General features: G+C 36.9%; 1 protein-coding gene across 4 annotated transcripts in view; it reads right to left on the bottom strand.

The window, feature by feature from the left end:
* The window catches only part of USH1C (USH1 protein network component harmonin), a 51039-nt gene that overhangs the window by 1502 nt on the left and 24677 nt on the right, over positions 1 to 24860 (bottom strand). The window contains exons 14-26 of one of the 4 annotated variants that reach the window (XM_075755034.1): positions 24238 to 24362; positions 21693 to 21742; positions 18883 to 19035; positions 18386 to 18502; positions 15984 to 16244; positions 14129 to 14185; positions 12516 to 12635; positions 4405 to 4446; positions 4041 to 4094; positions 3794 to 3893; positions 2391 to 2500; positions 1632 to 1687; positions 123 to 717 (exon numbers count right to left, since the gene is read on the bottom strand). In XM_075755034.1, the coding sequence (XP_075611149.1) occupies positions 618 to 717; positions 1632 to 1687; positions 2391 to 2500; positions 3794 to 3893; positions 4041 to 4094; positions 4405 to 4446; positions 12516 to 12635; positions 14129 to 14185; positions 15984 to 16244; positions 18386 to 18502; positions 18883 to 19035; positions 21693 to 21742; positions 24238 to 24362 (1345 nt within the window). In that variant the 3' untranslated portion in view covers positions 123 to 617. Of the gene's footprint in view, positions 1 to 122; positions 718 to 1631; positions 1688 to 2390; positions 2501 to 3793; positions 3894 to 4040; positions 4095 to 4404; positions 4447 to 12515; positions 12636 to 14128; positions 14186 to 15983; positions 16245 to 18385; positions 18503 to 18882; positions 19036 to 21692; positions 21743 to 22483; positions 22561 to 24237; positions 24363 to 24860 lie in introns of those variants that run through there. The other 3 variants (XM_075755035.1, XM_075755032.1, XM_075755033.1) reach the window with 3 other exon arrangements.

Raw genomic sequence — 24860 nt, 5'->3', positions numbered from 1 at the left:
ATTGAGAACAACACAAATACCCACATGCAACAAGAAATCTTACTTTAGTTGTTCTAGAGATCTATGATTGTACCTACAGTAAACTGAGTTTGTGACACAAGGATAATTTTGGGACAAACCCATTGTATAGTGACAAGTTAACACAGACAAACTTCAGTGAAAAACAAAAAGTCATGAATATTTGTTTACAGGCACACTGTCATCTAATATAAACGGCAACTTGTTCTTTGGACAAGCCTTAAAAAGGAAGCAATTTGTAGTTACTTATATATTTATGAATTCAAAAAGCCACAGCAGTGGTCCACAGATAAGGGGGGAAAAAGTAAAAAATTAATCCTACTTCTTTAGGCAGGGCCTATTTATTTTATAGCCTGTCAGACGATAAACCAATTCTGCAGAGGACCTCTAAGAGACATGATGACGTCGAAATTAAATACTTATATTTTAATAGGACAGACATGGCAAAAGCCCAAAGAACACTCCAGCATGCCAGGAACAAAAGCAAGCGTGGCATGCAAGGCGCAGGCAGGCACATGCTGAAAAAATAACACAGCCTCACAATGGACAGTCATGTTAACCCAGGTCTGGCTATTCACCATGAGGGAACACTGCAGTGGCTACAGCTGCAGGAGATACCCTTGTCTGTACACGGGTGCACTGCCTTCAAAAACCTTTCTGTGTGTGTTGGGACTGACTGTTGATGAGGGAATAGTAGGGCTAAATATACAGGATATGAAAACAAAAATAACAGTGACAGTTATTTCCTTGCTTGTTAGTTTACGCACAGGTATTAAACACAATTTTACAGCATTCTTCAGTAAGCGTTAGCCAGTAAAACTATACTGATTTACAGCAACTAACACTCTAGTATTCTACATAGAACAAGAGTCTGGGTTAAACAGTGACTATGAAACTTTCTTCTGCCATTTTACTTGGTAGTAAGGATATCTTCAAATCTTTTCCTTCAGTCAAGCTACAAAACATTGGTCTTGTTTTTGAAACTGTTTGTCCAAAGTAAAGCAAGTTGTATCAACTTGATACCTCTCTGTCATGGATTTTTCTATTTCACACCTATGCTGGTTATCTTTAAAAAAAAAAAAAAAAAAAAAAAAAAAAGGACTCTGACTGTCACAAATTGCCAAGACACCCAAATCACTTCGCTCCTTTGAAAATTTTACAATTAGCTTGGCTTAGACAAGGATAGTAACCACAATCTAATTAAAAAAAAAAAAAACCACCCCACAAACCAGAATTAAATGTCTGGTTGTGGTGAATAATGCTCATGGACATTTGTTTCCCCAAATTATGATCCACAGGACCACAGTAAGTGATCCAGACTGAAGTAAGCAATTTCTAAAAAACAAACCAACCCCCCAAATTCTCAAACTTTAAACCAGAAGTATGAGCGTTTGGTGTATACACCAATTCTGAGAATCACCATTTTGAAGTCTGGGAACCACTGCTGATGCATGATAGCTACTTATAACTATCAAATTAGCAACCATGTGATGCAGAAAGTTACATAGTCCACAAGAAGTAAATACTTGAAATATGTCTGATAAAAAAGCAAACTGCATAGACTATTGTGACTAGCTTTTTAATCCCCAAAGAAAGAAAGCTTTTGCACTTACATTTCATCATCATATTCCTTTGGAGGTGATGCTGCAATGACTAAGTCAATCCAATCCTGAAAAAGAAATGCACAAGCAAAAACATGTGCTGCTAAATACCGCTTTTAAAGATGGTCAGTGGACCACCATGGAATATCAGATAGACAATCAGGAAGGCAATCTGTTCCCGGAAAACCACAGGGAGCAACAGAAAGGTGTCTGTTAAAGACTTCTATAGGAAGACCATTTCAAGACTGAGCTGTTTGACTTGTAAAGAAAAATTTACTGGCCTCACAAGCAGCTTTTAAAAATAATTAATCTAAAAATCATCCTGTATTTGGTCATCTAGGCAATTAACACAACTCTTGATGAGAACACACTCACTGTAGTTGAAGTGCATTGTTACTTGTACATTAAGAAATCAAAGATACGATAAGCTATTTTCATGAAATTCCAATCAGCTTGCAAGTCATTTTCAATACCAAAGAGCAATTCTACAGATAAACATACTATAAACACTCAGAATGTAATGTGTTTAAATACCAATCTTGACACGTGGCTAAATGCCATGAACTTTCACAGTAAATTACATACAGGATTTTCAGAGATGCTCTATATCAATATCTTCTGCAGATTTCAGCTCACTTTGGTAGCACATGACATACCTGTTACTTTTGATGTTTGCAATCTTATTTGTGTTGATATGGCAACATCATGAAAGAAAAGTATATGTCATATGAGCATTGTAGGTAGAATGAAAAAGTATTCCAGGTTACTTACCCCACCCATGTTCCAAGCTTTTGCTAGAGTTGCCTGTGCTTCTGTCAGCCTGCTGTCAATTAGTATCTTGCCGTTTACAGCCAGTATTTCATCCCCTTTCACTATGCCTCCTGGTGAAAACACCAATATGGCATACATACACATAAGCAAAAAAAATTCTGTGAGTCTTTTCTGTCCCATAGCTATGCAGTACTGAGTATAACAAAAAGTGTCTTCACTAGACGGGAAGGCTTACAATAAAATTGACATAAAAAGACAGTTTGCTACAGACAAAAGCAAAAGGATTTTTTAGGCATGGAGAAGCCACACTAATCTCATTGATCATGATCAGTAAGAAACTAGTTCAATAAGATTTTCTATAGTAGCAGTCTGCCTGTCTGGATAATCCATCTATACTGCTTACAAATTGTGGATGATTGTAGGCTGTTAGTACTATGAAAATGGCAGCATTACTTAAATACCTGAAGTTATAAGTGGCATTTGTCAAGGGTTTGCAGGACTGTCATTCCTTGGCAAGAGCACGTGTAATGTTTAGTCCTTAGAACTGATTTTGACTTTCTAATCTGGAATGAAGTACAATTAGCTAACTGGAACTGGATTTGAAGAGGAGAAAACACAGATGGTAAGGGGACAGCCTCACAACAGTGAAGAGTCAAAGAGAAACAGAGTATTTCAGAAATCAAGTGGCTGAGATGTTTTCATAGCAAGAGTGACTCGAACTTAGGTGCAGGTTTGGACAAGGTCAGCAAAGACAACGTAAGGAGATACTGTCCTGGTCATCACCAGGGTTCTCAAGGAAAGGATGAGAGATACTGGCCACCAGGAGCAAACCCTGGATGTGTTGGTATGCATATTCTTGTGCCTTCCAGAGAGCTAAGCTGTTAGTCAGAAGGCTCTGGCCTTTAGTGGGATTTTGGCAGTAAAGCCAAGTGTTTTACAAAACAAATTACTATTTGAAATAGTATTAAGAACAAAACTAAGCAGTGTAGTGTAGCTATGGTCTAGTAATTGTTTTGCACATAGAATTACTACAAATGTCACTGCTTGGAAATTGTGAAGTATTTTACTTTCCTTAATTAACAGAATACCCCAGAGAATAATGTGCTGGGTTTTGGTAGGCTGGGTTTGGGGTTTTTTGTTGTTGTGGGGTTTTGTTTTGTTTGTTTGTTTTTTTAGGGAGTGGGTGTGGGTTTTTTTTCTTTTAATATCAGTCTGGGAAAAGCACCCTTCAAACCATGAGCCTCTCTCTGAGCTGCATTTAGAGCTGACACAGAACTTGGCTGCCTTGGACACTCTTAAGGGTGCCTCTCAGTACTAGGCATAGCTATGGAGTCAGCTAACAACTCTCAGACAGCATAAGGAGTCGCTTTGCAGCAGAACTCAAATTCCCCTTTGTTACTCACCATGTTTGTCTGCAGCACCACCCTCATAGATGGCAGACACGACTATCTTTCCAACTGGAGAATCAATTCCTCCCTCAACTGCAAGGTCTAAAGATCCTTCCTATTCAAAAAGAGTTTTATTTCAGAAAAGGCTGTTAATTTTTGCCATCAATAGGAGTTTACTCTTTCCTTCTTCCCAGTATATGGGACTGTACATGAAATGTTTACATGAACCCTTTAAAGATCAATCAAATAACATAGTATTTACCTTTTTAATTCGTAATAGCCGTACATCTTTTCCCATAATCTGCTCTGGGGTAAACTATGAAAAGATACAATCATTAGTCACTTCCACATTGGAAACAGAAAACAATTAGGCTGATCTATGCAGTTTATTGGAGAAAAAGGGACCTTTCCCTCCTCCAAATTAGCGTTTGAGGAAGATCAGAACACCAGATCACTTTTTCCTGTACGAAAGCTCCCTTCCAACATGACTAGTGAAGACAAATACGCAAGCTCCAGCAAACCAACAAGCAAAAGTCTTACCCCCTCCCAGTCCTTAAAACCAAGGATGTGTTTTTTCCAGTGTATTTCATATTAAGCAGTGAAACATAGTTGAATTCTCTCCTTACCATTGAATATGGGTCAAAATCTTCCAAATATTTCTGGAAGCCCTGAAAATAAAACAATAATTAATTGTAAAAACATCAGGCTCATGCACATACTTAACACAAACTCCATTTTATTTATGAGAGAACATACAATTCTGTAAAGCTATGAAAAAAGATAGTAAATGGAGAAAAGCACAGAAAGGTAGCAAATAGTCTGTCCTGACAGTCAGAAAACATTTCAAAACCTTATGACAGATCAGAAGTTTGAGCTGGTGATACTACAGAGCAATTTTGAGGAAGGTTTATCACTCTGTCAGCTTTGCAGTTCCTCTCTACACCTGAGAGAGCAGAAACAAATCTTGAAAGCATCATGGGTAGGTATGTTCTGCCACACTCTTCTGAGCAACCTTTCTTGGGACTGTCACCAGGTTAGGCACTAACACAGGCAGAAATGACAGGATCCAATTCACCTGTCAGCAACACTACTCCACAGTCTGTGGGTTTTAGGACCCTCTTCCAGACCCCTGCTCTCCTCCTTTCTATGGAGCTTCAGGGAGTTGGCTCCATAACACAAGCAAATGCAGGACAAAAATTGATTTTGTTTTCATATGGTTCTGTGGAGGACTTAAAAGTTTTGGCAGGGACTGTCTGAAATGAGGAAGACAATATTGCAGTTAGGTAGAGCAAGTTTTAGGCTTTGAGAGGACCCACATCCTCTTAAAACTTTCAAAACCTAGTGCATTACCCTTTTCAGACCAACACTGCAGGCAAAAAAAGCAGGAGTTACCTTTGCTGCAAAGACGAGAGTTCCTCAGTCAGGAATTGGGAATCAATGGTGTTTGGGTGGTGGTTTCTTGAAGAGGATTAGGAGTTACTAGGTGAGACTGTACGAGTGATGCTGGAGATTTATAAAACTCTGCACTTATCCTGCGTGTTAAAGTAAGGACTTCGGGACTTAACAGAAATCTTTACTGAGGCACGTAGGTGCTGTATCACTTTGGTGACTTCAAGCTGCAATAACCTGGGGATATGGGAACAATGCAGAACCACACAACCCTTCACTGGCACAGCACACAAACCAATATCTGACACAGGCCAGCAGTTCAGTGCGTGATCAGGCTTGACATATTTATTATTGCCCTCTTTTCTACTGGATCCATATGATGACAAAGTCTATCCCACTCTCAGACTCAGCTAAGCCTTTTTCCACTTGTAAATCAAATGTACAGCTTAAGGTTCCTCTAGTATCTTTAAGAGCTGGCTGTTAAATGACAAAGTTGCAGCAGCAAACACTAACGCCTCCTCCTGTTATCTTTATCATCTCTCTCAGTTGCCTGTATAATTTTGAAATGACTACGAATGATCCTCTGGGGTCAGATCTCATCCTTACCACCACTGCCTCAGGCAAAGTTGGTGAGCACTACTACACAGGTCTGCATTAGCAGACTCTCAAATGTACAACAGTGCTGCCCATTTGTGTAACCACACTTGCACAGACCATGCAACAGTGGTGCTGATGACTGTTGCGTGGACCGGCAGTCATTACACACAGGCATACTAAATCGTACAGCGTGAACCCTAGCTTTCCTGCTGGCTGCCTCTCTCTTCACCCTTTCCCTAAGATCAGAAGACCAACTTAAGCCAATCATGTCCTCATTCTGTGTTTCTTCTGTCTCAGAAGAAACATTTGGAAGGGTTGAAGCACGACTTTGTCTCCCGAGGCTCCAGAGAGCTAAATCTTCTGGGCACAACCGCAGAACTTTTGCTTTCTGCCACAACTGTTGTTGGGTTGGTTTGTTTGTTTTCATAGGGTTCATAGGTATTAAAAGCATCTTTTGGGAGTAGGCACATGAGAGACCTTATTTAGCATTTAAATTAGTACGGGTTGCATTACATTTGTTAACTGCTAACTTTGAGGAACTAAGTAAATGGCAATTCGATCACAGATTTCACAGACTGCAGCAAGTGTAGAATTTCATCTTGGGGGGGGGGGAAACCCCCAGTCATTCATTTACAAAGTGTATTAATATTACAAATAGTTTTTCTAGAATTGTAAGAGAAACATTTTACAATGATAGCTACCTAAACAAATAATAGTTTGAATAGCTGAATTTGTATTGACCTTTGGAATCACAGCTGAAGTAGACATCTATGGTCTTGGAGCAAGCAACTTAGAGGAAAGAACTCTAATCTCAGCCAAGTCACTAATTCATTATGTAATCTAAAGGAAGTCATTGAACTTTCTTTGTCCCAGGTTGCCCTCATGAAAAACAGATGTTGCCCTTGAAGAAAGTTTTCCTGGGAAAATAATTTTTAAACAGGAAAAAAACCCCCACCCTAAAAACCCCACAACAAAAAAACTTTGCAAGTGATACAATCTGGATCCAATAACGTACAAATACAGCTATGAAACAATAAAGATATCTGTTGAACTGTAATAGATCTTCCCAGAAATGGGCATCACAAATTTGGAAAGCAGAGAGTGCACCCCATATCCAAGCAGGGACTAATGAACCAAGCAACACTGAGTCAAAACCACAGTGCTAAGCCTACCCTCCCACTGCTCAGGACATCTCAGGCAAAAGAGCTAAGACCACTCTAATCCTTTCTTGACTTACAAGAACATTCACAGAACTGAACATAAGTAGAATCTGGGACATTAAATTGTTTGATTGCACTGAAACAACTATCTGTCTGGACTTCCAGATGAAAAGTAAAGATACTACTTCAAAAAAGAACAAACCCAAACAAACCACAAGGACCTAAGCCAATGGTACTGCTCACTGAAGTTTCTAGCATCAATAGTCAATAGCAATTGAGACCGGACCGAAATAAACAAAAAAGAATTAAAAGAGGAACTTGTGACCAGATGTAACAAAATTTTCCAAAAAAACCACATTTACTGAGAACACAACTGTTATATATACACAACATACTAACATTCAATGGCAACTGAACATATATATCAGATAAATCCAGTCTTCCCTTCTAGATCTAGATTGAAACTCATCAAAAGAGGAAAAAAATTATTCATCTTAATGGTTTACCACTCAAAAGCTCACACTGTGAGCTCACAACTGTGTGCCAGCATTTTCATATAACATGGCAATGCATCCAACTTCGGTGTTTTGCACAGAAACCGGCACATTTAACAGGAGCAGAGAAGTTAAGCACAAAGTTCACTTCTTCAAGGGACCATCTATTGGACCATCAGTCAACCAAGAGAGGAAGAGATGAAAAGTTCATCACTATGACAGAGGAAGTAAAAGTAGTAGTAATACAGGAGAAAAATCCTACACAATACAGAAATACTATATGAATAAGTGCTTTCCACCACCAGTTCCTCTGATTTCCTACCAATAACTATGTTATGATAATATCTCTATTTGTTAAGCTAAGAAAATATTTTTATTACTGAAAGCATTGCAACTGGAGACTACAAGAAACAAGGAAATGTTAGGAATATTAAAAAAAATAGTAATTTGCCTGTATCAGGTCAGTTATCAGTGTTTGACTGTCTTAAAGTTTACACTAACCATATAAGTAGTCACAGATGGTTCAACGTGAAGGATTTACAATCCTCTCATTCTTTATCTGTCTAGACTAGTAGCAGCCACAGGCACACGCTGAAAGTTTACAACAACTAGCAGTTTTCATGCACTAGGGCTGTCTGCCATCCTCTGCTTTAGAAAGTGACAACAGGATTAGAAAGGAAAGTTTTAAATCTATGATCAGTTAAAACAAGAAGAAACACACAAAACATGGAAAATGTTATTTTACTTGTTTTTTGTTAGATCTAAATGATGAATTGTAAACCACCATCCTTTTAAACATCTCTTGCGGCTGCAAAAGAGAGAAAATTGCCAAACCAGATATTAACTTTTTGCTGTAAATAAGTGTCACCTACTCACAAATAATCTGCTTTTTTTTTTTCGCTCTTCTAGAGACTGAATCACACTTGTACTTGTTAGTGCTTGTTCCCTATATCATTTCAAAATAAGAGAACACGCAGAGTGAAATAGCACTGAATACAAAGAGGAAAGAATTCTAGAAAAACTACATAAATAATGCACATTTCCATACCACAAGATTTTTAAAAAGTATTTTCCATGGTTCCTTTTATCCCTAATTTCTACAGAACAGTGCTGGGGTCTCTTCTCCATGATTTTGGAAAGAATAGTTGAAAAAAAACCAAAAACACCAAAACAACCACAAACCCCACCTGGAAAAAATGCTAGGCAAGTAATTTCCAAAATATTGAAAAGTCATGATAAAAATATACGTTACACATTTAAGATTTGCTCTCCTAGCAACATCCTATACTAAAAAGTGAATTCCATTATTAAATTCCTCATGAAGTTGATAAGCTGAAAGAACAGAAATGTATATTTGGGCTCATCCTGAAAGAGGCAATTACCTAAATACCAACTACTACTACAGGCTCATTCTACATAAAGAAAAATTCCTCCTGAATTTAATTAACTTATTTCTGAGTGGTCTTGCTTCAATTTGGGTATCTAAAGTATTTTCACACTATTGATTAATTGCTGCTGGATTTTATTTTACTGTGTTGAACTTCAATGATTTTAATCCCATATTGATTCTGGATTTTGTGCTTCCAGTGCATTAACAAAATGGTATACTGTAGTTTGGAATCACTTAAAATGCAGAACTTATTATGTTACAAAAATTTTCAAAAATAAAATGGGCTAAAAAAAAATTATACAAAACACTCCTCACACCTCTCCAGCCTCCACTCAAACCCCTGCATCAAATCAGGTAAGGTATTTGAGTCTTCTGAAACAAAACTAGAACAAATTTCTACAAACTAAACTATGGTATTTACATTTCCAAACTCAGTTTGCTTTAAACCAAATGACTATGTATCAGCTTCGCTATTGATTCTATTAGTGTCCTATAGTCCTAACGTTAGTTGAAAAAATATATCTATTCCTGAATTAGTGAAAGATTTGTGGTCTGTGTTTAATTAATACAAAGACTGAGGTTTTGTCTTGAAGGACTTTTGGGCAAGTCTGGCGAGAGAGGGGCTGAAGAGTTTTCTGGAAAGTCTTGCCACTTAGAAAAAAAACATTATTTCCTTTTCAACACAGAGGGCTTTGGTACAGCTATGGCCAATAATAACTGAAATTTCCAGTCATTGCACGTCTTACCACAGAGTGGTAAGACCGCACATCTAAACACCTGAGGTCCCTTGACCGCAGTCAGGCTTCAAATCCTGCAAATTAGGGGAAAGCTTAAATATTCATTTTTCCTTTAAGAAATGCTGCACCCAACCACAAAGGAGTGAAGGGGAAAAAAATCCTTAGTGTACTTAGCAAGTGCATCAAAGTCTTTAACTCACACAACAGGATGTTTGTTGGGAGAGCAGGTACTAATGTTCATGTTGGTTTTGCTTCTCTGAAAACCCTGCCACTAAATCATAACAATCCTCTCCTGTTCTCTGAGCCCAAATTTAATTAGCTTTGCCACAAGTGTATTCCAATTCACTCTAGTACAGCAAACGGTTCATACTGATTTTGACCCAGAGCAGCCCTAGGCATGCAAGGCCACACTCAAAGTTCAGTCCTCACCCATCATTTCCCTATACACGAGAACAACTTCATTTTCATGAACTGTTAAAAGACCTGCGAATTCTGACCAGAATTCAGTTAATATGAAGACTTAAGTCACAACAGAAACTTCATTGTTCCTATCTGGCCGAACTACCTTCCAGATAACAGGAATGTTTTGCTCATTCTTGCATTTTCATTTTATTCTTATGTTCATGCTTTTTATGTTCTTTACTAGCGAATTGCTCAAGTATAGGCTCACTTGATTAGCCGTTTGAACCAAATCCATCAAGATCAGTTTCCAGAGTTTGGTACTCAAGACAACTAAATTCAGATAAAAATTAAGGTAGAAGGAATTATGTGCATTATGTCATATTAAGGCATAAAAGACCGGAGTTCCATAAGCTTTGTGAAACCTATCAAGACAAGAAATAGGGTAGCAAAAGATACTTTTCCCTTTGGTGATACTTCCCTAAGAGAAGATGAACAGGTCCTGTATCTGAATCATTGCCTAAAATAAGGAATACTCCTCAATCCCTCCTCCCCCTCCCAATAGAAATAATTTCTTTCACATGAAATCAAATTATAATTCTAATACACTTCTGGAGACAGGCAGGCACCTCCTTGTCTGTTTTGTCAAACGCTGGCCTTTTCATTTTTTAAATAATAGAAGTAGCATCCCTCTTTACACTGGTATCCATGCAAGTGTTTCTCCACATACTGCTGGGGCTTCATTGCAGCCAGGACAAGTAATCTTTACTGTGTTGTCATAAAAGGAAGTAAGAGGTAACAAGTCTACAGAAACAATTTATAGACTGATGTTTCTCTCAAAGTCCTATCAGAATATTGCCCCCACTAAAATTGTGATGATCTAACTAATATAAGGTAGTTTGGGCATGAAGATGATTGACATCCGAAACATTTTAGCAGCCTTGTGATTTGGAAAATGTGCGTGCATGCATAACAAATCATAAGAAATTTCCCTATAAAGGTGGATCTTATTACCAATTTCTCAAACTAATTGTAAGCAGTCAGGAACAAAAAAACCCACAAGCAACATTTTCAGTTTGTACCAAGACTCTCTCATCACAGATAATGGTACTATTAATTTTGCAAACTAGTTTATATTTGCACACCAGGCCTTTATTTTCAAGAGCTAGATTATATTAACTGCAGATTATGATTTTACTCTATTCATTCCTCCCCTAAGGAATTTCAAATTGCTTAGAGATGCTGAATTACTGAACCACAACCAAAATGAAAGCTCCAAAGCTCCAATACATACAACTGAAAAAAAAAATCTACACTGGAGGGTTGTGAATTTATTTTTAGTTCAAGTACCTGCTTTCTCTTTAGCAACTTATAAACACTGCTTTCATTTATCATTTCAATCCATTTATAATATAGATGTTTCAAGACGACTATGTCTATGGGAAAATGGGTTATAAGTATCACTAACATTTTTTCAAACTGTAACTGGGAAATAAAGGAGCAAGAGTATCTAAATTATTAAAGCATAAAGTGACAAAAAAAATCCATCCCACTTTAATAAGAGATAGCTAGGAATATTGTGCCCATCATTTATTGTCAGATATAGTGTAAGCTTGTAATCAAATAAATTAAAGAGAAAATGTGAAGTATTTTCCATCACTTAGAAAGCTCACATGTTGCAATACACTGCCTTGTAATGTACATGTAAACACACGTCCACACACATGCATATAATAGACACACAACTCTAATTGTAACAGCATAAATCATTATGACCCTGGAGAATACATACTACTAATTGGTCCATCAGCTATCTTAAATGAATTTTCAAGGCTGTCATTTGGAAGTTATCACCTGTCAGAGCAGTATTTCTCTTTTCTTTTCCTTTTTTCTTTCTTTTTCTTTCTTTTTTTTTCTTTTTTTCTTTTTTTTTTCTTTTTTTTTCTTTTTTTTTTCTAGTAAGCCTTGGCTGACCTTCCCTCATATACCACAATGCTCAAAGATGTTACATGGTTGGTCCTAAAATATTTAGCCTAAGGGGTTTTTCTTCATTTATATTTGAAACAGAAATGGAAAAGAAATAAGAAAAAATCTGATTGTGAGTCAACTTCACAGTAGTACTGCATGACCAATATGCTGGGAACTTTTTTCCCTCTGGAAATTAAATGATGAGTTAGATATCTACATTTCAAGTATGTTCATGACTATTTACAAAGGAAAAATACGTTGTAATTAATTTTTACTATTTAATTTCTGACAAAGGAATTCAGAAGTTATAAAAATACAAGCCAGCATGTGAATAAATGAAAAATAAGATCTACAGAGTCCAAGGCTCTACCCTGTTCTGGAATCATGCACCCCAGTACAAAAATTGTTACTATGACTGATTTCTAGATCATGAAAAAAAAAAAGGAAAAATACCCTTTTGTACTTACCATTAGTGATCATTTGAAAATCTACATGAATTTTAGTTAGAAGAAAATGAAACAGGCATTGATTCTTTGAGGACAAGTCAACAACAAATCCCATGCTACTGCAGCACTCAGAAAAAAGAATATTCAAAAGGCTTACCAGTGCCTCTGATTTGATTGTTGGCCTGACCATAAAGTTTGGGTCAGGATGCAGCATGACTGGTTTAGAGACTATTGGTACCTCTGGATGCCGTCGGGTAGGTGGACTTGGAGCAAGTTGCTATGGGGTTAATTTAAGAAAATGACAATTCACAACCTAATTTGTGCAAATCCATCATTTCACCAAGATGCCTCAACACAAATAGTTTATAGTAATGAATTTAATGACACTAATACAAAAAAAGGCTTACAGAATTACTTTAGGATTTAGAAAGTTAACAAGCCAAAACATAATTTCTTTTGTATCTAAATAGTAGCTTTTCCCCCTACACTCTGACTTCACTAGCAAGATTCTAGAAGATTATCATCCCTGCTTTTGGCATTTATCCATAAAGGCAGTGAACTGAATGAGAAACTACAGGAAAAAAACGCTGAAGTTGAGTGTAAGAACATTGTCAACCTGAAATGAGATTTTAACTAATCTATGGCTAAATAGATATTTTAAGATGAAAAAGATCAGGACTGCAGAGATCAGTTTTCCATAAAGCATTTCAAGTTAACTTATCTTGACTTAAGAGCAAGAGTTAGTTATGCTAATTGCCTACCCTTGACTCTACAAAGTACAGATACCCAGAGGCATCCGAGACTTAATCATTCAGCACATACTAACCCGATTGTACACTTCTTAGTCAAAACTCCCACTGACGTCAAGCATAGTTTTATTCAAGAAAAGAGTTCAAAACTGAACCCTGTGGATTTAGTTTCTGACATAACCCCAGCAACTCTCAGAACACTCTTGTCAATGTTTCTCATAGGAAATGTGATGTATTCCAGATATAATTCATATAGTACAAGCTGTATCCTCTGCAATTATTTGAATTGCTTCCAGCAAATTAGTTAAGCCACTTTTTTTTTTCCAATAGGGGAATTTTTGGGGTGTTTTTTGTTTGTTTTTCATTTTTTCTTTTTGCTTTTTTAAATAATTAAAGAAAAAAGTTTTGGAACCAGATCTTTGAAAGTCCCCGTGGATATCCCTCAACTAATGTTGATCCACACTGCAAAATATATTGTATCATTAAGTTTTCTGATCTTTGAAGAAGCAGCAGGTTCACAGATATCAACTCATTAAACCTGCAATGGAACTGGATGATTTCTCCTGAAGCTGCACAATTTAGAGACTTATTTTCTAGGGTGCCTCAGATTGGCGAAACCTGACATCTGGTCATCCTGAATCAACATCAGTGCAGAGTTATCAAATGTTGGTTCTTCTGAGAAGAAAGCTCCCTTCTGACCACCCATTATGTTTAAAATACAGTTTGGTCCTATCTCCTTTTGGATGTCTTGACAAAAGAACAAAGTATATGCTCCATGACATATAGGACATGCAAATATGGACCGTATGTTGCTGAAATGTTGAAATATGAAGCCCTCAGACCATTAGGAGTCACCTTCCCTACCTGGTATTAGGTATTTTGTAACACAGCAATGAATCCACACACATAAATGCAAGTGCTAAATTTTAAATAAATCAGCCATGCAGAGTCAAACTCTTGACATTAGCATTACACAGGAAGTTCATAAAACTACAGTTATTATTAACAGTACATGACATACCAGTGGATTGCTTGACACAGAAGATACTTTGCCGATGTGGGAGGTGTTTCTTACAACCTAAACAGTAACAGACTTAGTACTGTGTCCATATAAAGTATATAGCTAATAACAATTTTGAGAAACAGATCAATTTATACCAGATGTTTTAATACTTAGTTGTCAAGAATGTATTCGACAGGATTTCATTCCTTTTGTCAGGTATTTCTTCAAGCTGAATTTGAAATTAAACAATCTAGGAAAAAAAAAAACTTAGCAACATAGAGAAAATTTACCATTCTGAGTAACATTAGAAAAGTAAACTTATGGGACAACAACAGTTGTCTTATTTTTGGCTTTAGAAGGCATAAACACAAACTCTTTTATCACTGAAGTCAAATAACTGCACTGCTTCTCTGTGATATTAAAATCCACCAAGGACAAATTGCTCAGCTTCTGATTTTTCTTCCATGTCTAAAACCACATCAGGAATACTGGGTTATCTACCTATAAACAAAGCAGCTTTGACTGCCTATTAATGCTTTACTAAGAACTTAGTTCCTTCCTCATATAGACTAATTACATTCAGTGAAAACCGACTTATTTTTGAAGACTAGGTTATTTTTTGTTGTTGTTGCCAAATTTATTTTTCTTTAATTATTAACCTCTTTTCTCTAACATATCCAGCAGTGAAAAACTGCCAGAAACATATATTGAAATATATGGGTTTGGGGACAGACCCAGTATGGGAGTTCCTACAGTACTACTTTTATCTGGATATTTTTTATTAGCAATAGGAGAATGTATTTCTCCTCTGAATGCTAGTATTTTGTACACTTGTACACTTTTATTTTGCAAATAACCTGGAAAACCTGTTATCCATAAGAACATCTGATATCTCCATTTCAGTGGATCAGCATATTCTTGGCACTTCAAACATGTAAACCACACAGATCAAGCACTATCAGACATCTACTTAAGTTTATAAGAAGAGATTCATAGTTCACATTAGGGCAATTATTCACATAGAAATAATCTGCCAGTTTCCCCTAATTAATTTGCATATCCTTCCCCACCCTAATCAGAATCATGCAAAAGAAAAGCCTAGTATTTCCAAGTAAACATGCAAAAAAAATGAAAATCAAGAATGCAGTCAGTCAATCCATGCAGAAAACTGTGTAGGAAAGAAGTGACTGCATGGGATCCTCTTCCGCTGTTTGAAACAAGTAAGAATCTTTTTGCCAGAAAAACAAGTACATGAATCCCAGTACAGTGCTTAGAAAAGGATATTATGATCAAACAGCTGCCATTTCTCTCCTAAAGTGAGATCTGGCACAAGATCATTTAAAAGTATTCTACTGGTAATACACACTGTGTTGATGTTTTAAAAATCTGAGCTTCTTATTTTAAACTAATTTTCTTTATCCAATCTTCTCATCTAACAAAGCAATTTGATGACATTTTTAAAACACTTTCACAAGTCATTTTCACTACACAGATATTTTTCTCAAGTTTAACTATGAGTAAATCTGCCACTTGCCATTCCTATTTTAAAAAAAACCAAAACAACTCAATTCCAAATTGTCTTTTTAACTGGTACATTCTGCCCAAGATACCTGCATGTGGTAGGATTACAACATATATAGGGAGAAGAGAGCAAAACTCTCTCAATTTAAATTTTTTTTAAAAAAATTTTAAATAAAACTACCTCTGGACTGCATTCACTACTGTGAAACAATGAAACCATCTCATTTCTTCTTTTAACATTGCATATGGCAGATGGGTAGATCCAGGGGATAAAGTGGGTGATGGAGCAGGGGAAGGAAGCGAGGCAGGGGAATGGTAGAGGCACATGCATTCAAACAGATCATGAGGTCACCTGGGAAGCTGGTGTTACTGCTAGGGCTGGACCTCTTGAAAGCGGAACATTTGGTGTAAGAAGTGGATGAGCTGATGCTGCTGGAGCAACAGTGGGTGGTGGTGGTGGAGGTGGCACCACACGTTGTTTAGGCTTGTCAACTTCATCTAAGTTTATATCATCAAGATCTGTGGTATGAAGCTGCAGGCCACCGGCAAAACGCCGCATTGATGGGGCAGAAGGAGAAGCAGAAGGAGAAGCAGAAGGTCGTCCACTTGCCAACTACGTGCAACAGAACAGAAATCTGCCTTAACAGTTCATCTGCCTGCAACAGCTCTGAAGAAATTAATGGCAAATGCTAGAACATCAGTCAGCCTAACTGCTCCTGCACAGGAAGCTCTTGGCTGCTCCTGCACAGTATACACATAAACTTTTTCTCTGAAAGCCTTTTAAAAAGCACTTCCTAGGATTCCAGTTTAAAAAGAAGAAAATTGCAGTGCTGTGACAGTAACCTTGGCTGTTGCAGCAGGAGGAGATGACACCAAAAACCCAGAAACCTGCATGGAGTCTTCAGAAGGTAAAATCATAGGACAAATCACAGATAACACAACTCTTGCCTCTTCTAGGTCTTATGAAGAGAAAGCAAGAATTGCTTCTTACGAGGGTTTTTATATAAAAAGAAAGTAATTGAAGACAGGCTCTGAAATTCCATGCCATTAAAAAAGGGAAAGGGGTTAAAGTCTGGTGTAAACACAACCAGACATTAATACAAGAGGGTGAAGTAAGTTTAAGCAGCTATCAAAACAAAGAGTTTAGGGTGCTATAAAATTTAGATCCTCAGGAGGTTCTGGACCTTCTCATTTCTGTTAATCAACACCAGATGCATTGTGGGGCTAACAAATTCCAGAGTTTGAACATAATGAACAGCTCACCCAAAAAATAAGTTTGCGTGCATGAAGAAGGATTCTACATATGCTGTTAGAGTCACTAACGTTTCTCTTATCGGTGATCCAACTGAAGTATTTAAGAAAATCCAGTTCATACTCTTTCATTTTGCCATTTTGTAGACTCAGCTGAGGAAATTAGAGATACGAGCTGCCATACAGACACATGCACCTTAGTCCAATATGATAATAATTCTCTCAAGTGGATATCTCTGTTGACATTCTTTGGGAGCTCCTCATCTGCCATACTCACCCCCTAGCTCTAAAAAAACAAAAGGTATTTCTTTGGCAGAGGTCAAGAGATCTTGACTGCTCTCGTACCCGAGTAGCAGTTCAAGCCTGTAATACCTGAATATTGTTCAGCTGCATTTATCCCTCAGAAGCATTCTGGTTTTGTGTTTTACATTGAGTTTAACTGCTTGGGTAGTTTTGTAGAATTATAATAGAGTATTTATATATAATGTCATAGAAGAATTGACAGAGCAAATGCAACACAGAATGTTTGTCTTAAATCAGAGTACAGCTCCGGAAATACAGCAGTGATTTTAATCTGTAATGTTCCCTCTTACTTTACAAAAGTAAGGGAACAAAGATCTAGCAGAACATAGCCAGCCAAATTTAGGTAGCGAGAGAAAACCCAGTATAATCATTCTGTCCTAGAGATCTGCATTTAAGAGCCACATGGATCCAAGCCTGAGGCCAGGAAGAACAGAAGACCAGCTGCTTTTTTCCAGAGCTGCTCCACATTGACCTGAAGGAAATTCATGTGAGAGTGTTCCCCAAGGGTCCCCTTTGTGGTTGCAATTTCTTGGGGATCCCGGGGGAGTTCAGCAGATTGCAGTGTTCCTCTTGAAAGCAGCTGTGCTTGGAAGACAGCCAGAGCAGCAGGACGGTGGGAAAGCCTCACTCTGCATCTAGAACCATCAGGCTCTAAGGCACAATCACTATCTGCAACTCCCATCACTTAAGGGGACTATTTAAAACTCAAAACTGAACCCTATTCTTTGTGAGTTTATCTTTTTGTCATTTTCTTAACCTGTACCTTTATTCCATGCAATAGAAGGAAGCATCCAAGAGCTCATCATCAATGATGTTCTTATTTGCACAGGATACTAAAAAATATGCCTGGGTATTCTAGTCTCTAGTCTCACTCTAGTCTTTTCATTGGTAGCATTTCCAACCCAGCCCAAACAGCTCATGAGCCAATAAAATTGTTAGTTTTGTGGTGATAACATACTTAAAAAGGACAAAATAAAACTGGTTCATTAAAATAATAAAACAATTTCTGTAAAATAAAGGAACAACAAATGCTATAGACTGTAATTCATCAATTACTGACATTTTTTTCCCCCTCTTAGAATGAAGGATGAGAGGGAAAGATGAAGACAGATTTTCCTCTGGTAAAAAAATGTTGCTTTTGGGAGAAAGCTAGTGAGATATTTAGAGATCATGCAATACATGGAGAAGCCAGAATTTTACCTCAGGAGACTCATTCTCCACAGAGGAAATCTGTTCTAACCGTGTTTGACAAAGTCTTTCCACCCAGTGCTGCACCTTTTCTGACTCTTCCAGGTCTTCTCGTTCTGTCTCAGATACCTTAACCATAACATCAGTGCATGAAAAAAGGTTATAGGTATAGTCACAACACAAATATGTTTCAAAAGTATGAAATGCCATTTAAATGAGTTTTAAAACTAATTACACTTTTGAGAATGATTTCCTATTTTGCTGTCTTTCATTAGATTCATCACCACAGACAGACACTCACTAACTGCAGATGTATCCTCATTTGGGCAAAAACTGACTGTAGAAACAAGCTAACTTGGGAACAGAGCTTTGCAGTGCAACAGCAATTTTTTTTAAACTTCACTATCTTTGACATAATTAAACAAGTGTCCTGCTAAGATAATTCCACTAAAGATTCAGCTCATTTTCTTTCAATATAATTTTGCACTTGATAGCAGAACACAACATACCTCTTGCACGAGACGATTTATTTTCAGTTGTTTTTCTTTCTCCAACATTCCTTCTTTCTCTTTGGCAAGTTTTTGCTCGAACTCCATTTCCTTTTTATTCTTCTTCTGTTCACACAGACTGTCACTTTTTGACTTCTTTCGCTCTTTTCCTTTCTGGGAAGTTTTGGTGGTTTTTTCTTTTTTTTTTTTTTTTTTAAACAGATTTTTACATCAGCTAAAAACATGGCAAACCTCTCAGTACATGAGTGCCTGCCTTAAAAATTTAATTACAGTCTGTGCAAGTATGGGGATGGTCTTTTAAAAGAAAATCTAAAGTCCATTTCCCCAGCAATTTGCATGAAATTATACCTTATTTGGACAGCCTGTGCGTATTAACATAAGCAGGACAAGATTGGACAGTTCAACTTTTTTGCACCTCTGCAAAGTTACAACATCAGGGCACACAGGTTCACTACAAAACTTTGAATATTCAAACAGTTTTGGTTAGTCTTGATTTGCCATCTCTCTGTTCTGGTATTTTTATATTAACACAAGACTGATTGCTTTCAGGTGACAGATGCTCATGTATAGGTATATGTGAATATTCTATGCATAAAAGCATCTTCATGCATATGTCCTAAAACCAGCGTTGCATGCCTCAACACAAATGAAATACGCAATTACAAGGGAAAGGCTTAGATCAGTACAGAAACTGAATTGCTCACAGGAAAGAATACTGCATCACAAAGACCAAGTAGCTATGTGAGTAAACTAAACAGCACAAAGCAACTTTAAAATTTTACATGTAGAGTGCAACCAAAGGAGAAAAAGACCCAATTTTTTTGGAGCCTCTGTTCCTGTTGCCTCCAAAATACACCCTGCTCCTTATTTCTACTCTAACAATGTCATATTTCTGCTGTCCTCTCCCATTTGTAGTGGTGGGGCCTAGTTCATATTTGAAAGCCCATGCTCTCCTTTTATTCATCAAAAAGTAAAAAGGAGGAGCAGCTGGCCACTTACTGTCAATTACTGCCAGTACCCAGACAGGCTAAGCCTCGGGTTTGATTTTGCTCTGCTCATTATCATCAGCTACTGACTTTTCATGGTGGCTTTGGGATTTCTAAACATGAACATGCTTCACCTTACATAGCATTATTTGTCTTCATTCCACCTTTTACATACAATATTGATAATAAAGCCTTGGAAAACAGACATTTTCCCTGGCAGCTATGTAAGTCAATTTTCCCAGTCAAGTAGTTGGAACTTTGTACTGCTGAGTTCAGTGGGATGTTGTCTACTGCTTCATGGTTAAGTGGTGGTAGGGAAAAAAAAATAATCAGTAATCGTCAGAGACAAAAATTTTAAAAAGTTTAAGTAAAAAAAATCTAGCTTTTGGCACTAATGTTTTAACATAAACATAATTCTATTGGCATGTTTTATTCAAGGCTAATTAGTTTGTGCCTTAATAGCAATTGCTAATATTATCCCCTAATAAATTAGAGGACACATTTAATACTATCTACTAAATGTAACGTCTGGCAGGTCAACCTGCTAGGTATCAACATTTGAAAAGTTACTGAATTTAAAGGCCACTAAGCAGTACACATGCCAAAGTGTTCCAGAATATGAACATATATCAGATAATCTTAGCTGCATTAATTGCATTCAGATACAACAGGATGAGTCATCCTTTCCATCCATTTTCCCCATGGATTCAGTTTACTTCCTAATAAGGACATTTTTAGTACAGAGTGAAATTTTGGTTTTAAAACAAAACAAGCAATTAGCAGTTTGGAGTATGATGAAAATTCATCACTTCCAGCTTTTAAAATATTTCTAAAAGAGAAAGATTAAAAATACATCTTTTCAAGCTTCTAGTCCACACTGTGTAGTAGAGTTCAAGAGAAACTGGGTAAGATCTGGGTATCTGGAAGCTCTCTAGAACTATCTTTGTCAGCAGCAATACAGAAGATCACCTACTCGTGTGAAGAGAGTGAATTTTCATAACATGTATTTACACTTTTCAGATAGAAATTCTAACTGTACTGGCTTTCACACAAGATGATTTACAGTCGCTAGCAGTACAAAATGGTATTGGAGTGTACCATCATTTCCTACTCTCTATTAAGGAGAACAGGCATTTCCTGTCCATGCAGAAGGTTAAAGTAATAGTTCTAAATGGTGACACAAATACTTCACCTGTCAATACAAAACTGACCTCCTCCTAAGAAATGTTGAGTTCTCAGGAGACATACATATGAATTCTCCCTGACACTTCTATCTCAGTTAATTAGCATCAGCCATCACAAAAAAACCCCAAACCCAAAACACACAACACAACCACAAAACCCCCATAATATGGCTAATATACATTGAAAGAAATAAAGAGAATAAAACAACAGCAGGAACAAAGTATTATTTGAAACTCTAATAATGTGAAATTGTAATACTTTAGCAGCAGCTCTACAGATTTAGCAGACTCTAAAAGTATTCTATCAAGCTTAAAGATTTTCAATTGTTTTTCCTCATTCTGTGGGATGTACATTATTTTGAGGACTTTTGGAGAACACAAAGACATGCACTGCCCACCCACACTGAACACCCTCTGCAAAGTATTGACATACACTTCCCACTTCAGCTGGCAGGGCTCAAAAAGTCCAAAGTATTCAAAAGGACAAACTCCCAGGCAGATGTATCCCAAATGCATCCTTATTTGCGCACACATTAAAAGAAGTAGCATGTGACTATAAAGAATGTCCAATAAAAACTGAGAAGAAAAAAGAGGAATTAAAATTGAAAACCACAACAAATTCACACCTCAAACTTTGTACCTTGCAGATTGTGGGAAATTTTCCTTCATACCGATAAAACCATCCCAAAGCTACAAAAAGGTAAAGGAAAAGGGTTTTTTTGAAGAAAAGTCAAGGACTGGTTCAGATTCAGATCAATCCATACCAACACACGTAACTGATTAAAATTTATTTGAAGGTGTAACACCAAAGGTTTAATATTACATAAGTTCTTAGACAATTTCTTGATCAACTGTGCTAGTACATTTAGTCACAAGTTACCCTTATTTTACTGATACACATTTTATGTTAAGCCAAGCAAACGCAACAAGTAATCTATGCATTGCTAAGATTTCTATGATCACAGTTCTACTTTACACTAGTTTTAACAAGCATTCTTAAAATGAAACAGGTATTCAAACTCATTCAAGCTTGTGGTAGAGCACAGCGGTGTTTGAGGAGACAAGAAAAGCTCTATTTCCTAGGATAAAATATTTCAAGCCCAGTGCAAGAATATTAACAAATACATTGCTAAGTAAAAACATATAAAAGAATTCATTACCATAATCTTACATAAGAAACACTGATAACACACACAACTCTCAATACAATCCACCTTTCTGTAGGATTGACAGATTTTGTATTTGTATCAAGGTATCTTTAGAAAGCAATGACAGCAACAGCATCATAACCTTTCATCATTTACCAAAGGACAACACACATTACCCTAGCAAAACCAAATGATCAGCTCAGCGTCAAGACTGACTGTCAGGAGGAAGGGAAACACAGGAAGAATGTGAATCAGGATAGGAAGTTAAGGCTGAGCAGCAAACCTGTTTGTCTTGCTTCATGATCACTTCATCCATGTCATCTGTTTCAAGTTGGTCATGTGCAACTCCCTTTAAATCTACTAGAGAAACAAAGGAGGAAGGGAGTGAGGAGATAGAAATGACAGTCTAACTGGAGGTTCCCATGAAATGAAAAAGAGATTAGCAACGTGTGACTAGAAGCTTCCATGAAATAAAAAGAAGTTAGCAACAGGATATTTTTCCACATAATTGAAAAAAACCCTGAGTTCCTGCTTAAACCAAATCAATTTTCAATCTCCTTCAACCCTGAAGAGCAGTTAGGATCTGTATATGGCCAACTAGTCTGCTCTGTTATGAAGGGAAGCCTGCAGAGGAACATGGTTTTCCCTATAATTAAACCATCAGCAGTTCTGGGATATCTGGCTTCAAAAAGAATTATCAGCCAGAATACTACGTGCTGTCACTGGGGTAAATGCTGTACAGAGAAAACACTATCCTGAAGAATCAGAAAACTAAATAGATAAAAGATGGTTGCAAAAGAAACATTTCCCAATTTCAGTTTCTCATCCATGAAAAGTTAAGTGACTTGCCCAAAGTCACACAAAAAATAATGTAATCAGGTTAGGAACCAAACCCAAGTTTCCCTTAAGTTATGCAGCACCTGCTCCACAAACACCTTCCTCTTTTTCCTTTGTCTAATACCATTTTAGTATACTCTCCACAGCTCCCAACTTAGCTTAACTGCAAATTAAGCTCCAAGCATCTTAAATTCCTTTGGACAACTAGACTTACACTTCAGGGTAATCCCTCATGGAAAAGTTGCAGTGTACAAACAGTACCTCCTCAGTCTCTCGACTAATTCTGAAGCAGACTGCCCAGTGATATCAAATCAATTTTCAGGCTGTGCAGACTACAGCCTGTTTGTGAAAGACTTGCTGCAATGGATGAAAAGAGAAAAAAGACAGGAAAAAGGAGGACAAGGAAGAAAAAAAGAGATAGATCCGGTAAGGAAAATGATAGGAGTGGAATAGAAAAAACAAAAAGGAAAAGGTGTTTCAAAGTCTACAGGTAATCCACATTTGAAAAAGCAGGATTTTTTCTTTTTTCCACTCTGACAGATAGTTTATTTAAGATACTAACAGAGCTACTACACACAGCACCTCACGGAGAAATGCCTAGATTTTGCAAATTCTTAGAAATGTGCTTAGCTTTCTCACGATTAGGTCACTAGAAATTGATTCAGAAGTTCTGATTGCATGCTTTTAATCAGTACACGCTTACGTATTTTGCTACCCAAGCTCTTAGCATGCAAGCTTATTTTTGCAATGATTGTAAACATCATTATGCCATTGTCATTTCATTTTCAAGATAGTTGCCAGAAGAGCATGAATTGAAGAAAGTGATATGCAGAAAAAAGATGTGGTAAATACTTTAGCCTGAGAAGGAATAAATTAGATGTGAAAAGCATGCTGGCAAGGAACAGATTTGTCAAAAGAACTAGAAAAAACACTTTAAAAAAAAAAATCACTGATTCTTTTCACCTGCTGTTGCTGATTGTTAAAAACCATGACTGTTTGAGTGGATGTAGATTTTGCAAGCTAGGTACCTGTTAAATAAGAGCTATTGAATTAGTCTATCATATGCTTCGAGCCTTCTGAAAATAACCAAGTCATAGCTAACTTTGCTTGGACGCAAACTGGTGATATATTCCATACAGCTCAGTGATGTGTCTGAAATAAATACTTTCCCTAGGAAGCAGACTGAAATCAATTACTTACTTTTGTGTTTAGAACGAGGGGTAGAGTGCACTTCTGCAGTTACAGTTTTGAGAGATTTGGGAGGTTCTTTAGGACCCCAGTCTTCTTCCCACTCCTTTTTAAATTTCTCTTCCTCTGCTGTTATTCTATAGGAAAAAAAATGCAGCTAGGAATTCTGAGTATAAAAACAGCATCAATATAAATTCATTACAATTACTTAGTGTTCAGTATATTTGTTTTTTCCTCTTTAATATAAAGCATAATAAACTGCCCTTTCCCCCCAAACCAAATTCTTTTCGTCAATCTAATTTTCATTTACTAAGCTACTAAGATAGATTGTAAAATACAATGTAACTGAGTAAAATATTCTTATTTAATATTGAGACTTCTAAGGCCAGTTATATAAACACCTGCACAGATATTAAGCCCAGAGAGATACATTACAATACTAACTGTCATCTTAACTGAAGCCAAAAACCATTTCTCACCTAATAACTTTTCATTTTTAGTACTAGGAAGTATCTTTTAGAAAAACAGTCAGTTTCAACTAAAATACTAAGTAACCAAACATCTACCACATGCCTAAATCAGATGTTACAATGGTAAATTATACCTAAAAAGTGTGTGTCTTATTTCTATATCTT

Source organism: Balearica regulorum, chromosome 5 (assembly GCF_011004875.1).
Source record: "Balearica regulorum gibbericeps isolate bBalReg1 chromosome 5, bBalReg1.pri, whole genome shotgun sequence".
Classification (NCBI taxonomy): Eukaryota; Metazoa; Chordata; class Aves; order Gruiformes; family Gruidae; genus Balearica; species Balearica regulorum.
The sequence above is the reverse complement of the archived record's forward strand: the minus strand, read 5'-3'. Positions and strand labels throughout refer to the sequence as shown.